At 38.4% G+C, this 3,707-nt stretch overlaps 1 protein-coding gene across 1 annotated transcript in view; it reads left to right on the top strand.

Annotated features, from left to right (window-relative positions):
* The first annotated feature begins 735 nt into the window (after positions 1–735).
* Positions 736–3,707, top strand: part of LOC110020491 (eukaryotic translation initiation factor 3 subunit C-like) — a 10,557-nt gene continuing 7,585 nt past the window's right edge. The window contains exons 1-3 of the mRNA XM_020718613.1: positions 736–955; positions 1,111–1,173; positions 1,300–3,123. Coding sequence (XP_020574272.1) covers positions 1,150–1,173; positions 1,300–3,123 — 1,848 coding nt within the window. The 5' untranslated portion in view covers positions 736–955; positions 1,111–1,149. The remainder of the gene's footprint in view (positions 956–1,110; positions 1,174–1,299; positions 3,124–3,707) is intronic.

Below are 3,707 nucleotides of genomic sequence, written 5' to 3'. Positions count from 1 at the left end.
TGGGAGGGACTAGAGCAATGAAGCACAAAGTTAGAAGCAAAATAGATATTTCTTAAGGGATAAAAAATTAAATTACCCTTCCATTATAAGTAAAAAATTTGAATTAAGGGGGACAATTGCACCTCTGGACCTTGCCCGGCTCCAACCCTACTGATATCCACTCTACTCCGCTCTCTTCACTTAAATCCATTATTGCTAAATTGAAAAACTTTAGGGCCTGTATGACAATGAATTATATTTAAGTTAGTAGGATTTAGTAAATCTTGAAGAGAAATTTCAAAAGTTATTTTACAACTGATTTAATATATTAAGTTAAATCCTATAAAGCTATTTGACAACTCTTATAAGAATTTAAAAGGTGATTATATTTGTTAGTAAATTTATAATTAAATTATAATTATTTTATTGTTATGATAAACCTTAATTTTTTAATTTTAAATTTCTAATTATATTAATTAATGATTAATTATTCACTAAACTTATTAATTGTCAATAAATTAATTTTAACATACATACTTATTAAATAATAATTTAAACATCAATCAATCATATATTAACTATTTTAATTAAAAAGTATTTAGAATTTTATTAAAAAATAAAAATATTACTAATTAATTATATATAAATTTATCTGACTAATAAATTTAATAATATATAAAGTAATTATTAATTAATTAAATGAATAATTAAATTAAATAAACACACATTAAAAACCGTAAACCTATCTTCCCCTAACCGTCTCCGCAGCCGAATCCCTCGCCTACATTTCCGATTTCGTCCCCCTCGCCCTCCCGGTTTCGCCCAAAACCATCGCCATTGTGAACGAACCCTCGCAATACAGTCGCCATTAGAGCTAGCTGGGAAGGCAACGACGGGATCGCGGTAAACAGAGACCACCGAAATTCCCATTTTTCTCATCCTCCCGCTCCGCTCCTACCAGAAACCATTGAGCAAGGTGAGCCTGTTCCCGCCATTCCTCCTCTTCGCTCGTTCCGGATTTACTATATACACTGATTTATGTTGTCCAAACTGACCGTCTGGTCTGAATCCGTTGCCAGACAACCCCTAGACGTTTTACTTAACCCTAATATAATTGATTTGTTATTCCAGAATTTTTGCCAATTCAACTAGAGAGAACTACAAGTGAAAATGACATCTCGATTTTGGACTCAGGTTTATTCTCCAAACTCTTGTTAACTGCAACATATAGTACATCTTTGGTTGCTGATTGTGCCGATAATGTTGCTCTTTTTTTAAGTCCTCAATCTTTCTTTTTCTCCTTTGTTTTCATCTGTCCAGGGTGGTGACAGTGATTCCGAGGAGGAGGAGGACGAGCAAAGCGAGTTTGGTGATGGCAGTGATGCTGGGGGTGGTGCCAGTGTGCCCGCAGGGGGTGCTAATCGTTACCTCCGTGAAAATGCGAGCGACTCTGATGATTCTGATGGCCAGCACCGGGTCATCAAATCGGTGCGTGACAAGCGTTTTGATGAGATGGCGGCCACAGTCGAGCAGATGAAGAACGCCATGAAGATCAATGACTGGGTAAGCCTGCAGGAGAATTTTGAGAAGATCAACAAGCAGCTTGAAAAGGTTGTTCGTATCACTGAGTCTGAGAAAGTACCCAATATCTACATCAAGGCCCTTGTTATGCTGGAGGATTTCCTTGCACAAGCTCTGGCCAACAAGGATGCAAAGAAGAAGATGAGCAGCAGCAATGCAAAGGCACTTAATTCCATGAAGCAAAAGCTGAAGAAGAACAACAAGCTGTATGAGGAGCTGATAACAAAGTACCGGGAGAAGCCTGAAATTGAAGATGAGGGTGTGGAGGATGAGGAAGAGGAGGACGAGGATGATTCGGGGTCAGAGGTTGAGGAGGATCCATCAAAGATTGATATGTCTGATATAGAGGATGAGGATGAGGATGCAGAAGATGCAGATGAGCAGACTGAGGGAGATGGAGCTTGGGAGAAGAAGATGAGCAGGAAGGATAAGCTTATGGACAAGCATTTCATGAAGGATCCAAGTGAGATTACTTGGGATGTTGTTGACAAAAAATTTAAGGAGATTGTTGCAGCTAGGGGCAGGAAGGGGACTGGAAGGGTTGAGCAAGTTGAACAACTCACTTTCCTGACACGAGTTGCCAAGACCCCTGCTCAGAAGCTTGAGATTCTTTTTAGTGTGATATCAGCACAATTTGATGTAAACCCAAGCTTGCTTGGACATATGCCAATCAATGTGTGGAAAAAATGTGTTGTGAATTTACTTCTTGTTTTGGACATCCTTGAGAAGTATCCTAATATTGTTGTTGATGACACAATCGAGCCCGAGGAGCGTGAGACTGAGAAGGGTGTGAACCACAAGGGTACAATACGTGTATGGGGTAGCTTGGTTGCTTTTCTTGAGAGGCTGGATTCAGAATTTTTTAAGAGCTTGCAGTGTACTGACCCACACACAAGAGAGTATATTGAGAGGCTTAGGGACGAACCATTGTTCTTTGTAGTGGCACAGAATGTTCAGGATTATCTTGAAAAGGTTGGGGATTTTAAGGCAGCCTCAAAAGTGGCATTGCGACGGGTTGAACTTGTGTATTACAAGCCTCAGGAGGTATATGATGCTATGAGAAAGCTGGCAGAACAAGATGAGGTTGCTGATGGTGTTTCTGAGGGAGATGGAGTTGATGAGCCCCTAGCAATTGAGGAACATAAAGGCCCACCTTCATTTGTTGTTATTTCTGAGCTGGTTCCTAGGAGGCCTACATTTCCAGAAAGCAGCAGGACACTTCTGGATTCTTTGGTGTCTCTCATATATAAATATGGGGATGAGAGGACTAAGGCTAGGGCAATGCTTTGTGATGTTTACAACCATGCCATATTTGATGAGTTCTATGTTGCTCGTGATCTATTGTTGATGAGTCACCTGCAAGAAGGAATTCAACTTATGGATATATCTTCTCAGATTTTATTTAACAGGGTAATGGCACAACTTGGCCTTTGTGCTTTCCGTGCAGGCTTAATTTCTGAAGCCCATGGATGCCTTTCTGAATTATACAGTGGGGGAAGGGTGAAAGAATTACTTGCTCAAGGATTTTCACAAAGCCGCTATCATGAGAAAACTCCTGAGCAGGTATGTCCACGTTATAAAATATTTTGACATATATAATTTTGCTGTCCCACTAGTTTAAGTGTCTACATGTTTAACACTTGAATTTAATTATACATGTGCATATTTTCTGATTTTTCATTTACATTTGCGTAGATAATAAATTTAAATATATATGTGCAGGATTTCTTGATTTTCTCATGCATATTCTTGCATAACACTTAGAACTTAATATTTTATATAGAAAATTTTACAATCAGTTATTTCTTTACATGTTTAAGCACTTGAAATCATGCGAGTAATTTCAATTTTGCTAAATTAGCATTGTATTTATATGTCTAACATTTTAATCTAACCGTAAAGTTCCAGATTTTTTTTTTTCTTGCTTAGCATCTAACCTCAAAAGTAGCATTTTAATCTGACCGAAGGCTATTAGACGAGCCCCGGTCATCCCTAGGTGTGCTAAATATTCGAGTACCATACCTTACACACGGGGAGATTCTAACTCGTGAACTAAGCGAACTCACGACCTTCAGAAAGACTGCTATACTAATAAACCACTGCACGCGTGTGCACACACACTCACAACTATATATATATATATATAT

Source organism: Phalaenopsis equestris, unplaced genomic scaffold, assembly GCF_001263595.1.
Source record: "Phalaenopsis equestris unplaced genomic scaffold, ASM126359v1 Scaffold000098, whole genome shotgun sequence".
NCBI lineage: Eukaryota > Viridiplantae > Streptophyta > Magnoliopsida > Asparagales > Orchidaceae > Phalaenopsis > Phalaenopsis equestris.
The sequence above is the reverse complement of the archived record's forward strand: the minus strand, read 5'-3'. Positions and strand labels throughout refer to the sequence as shown.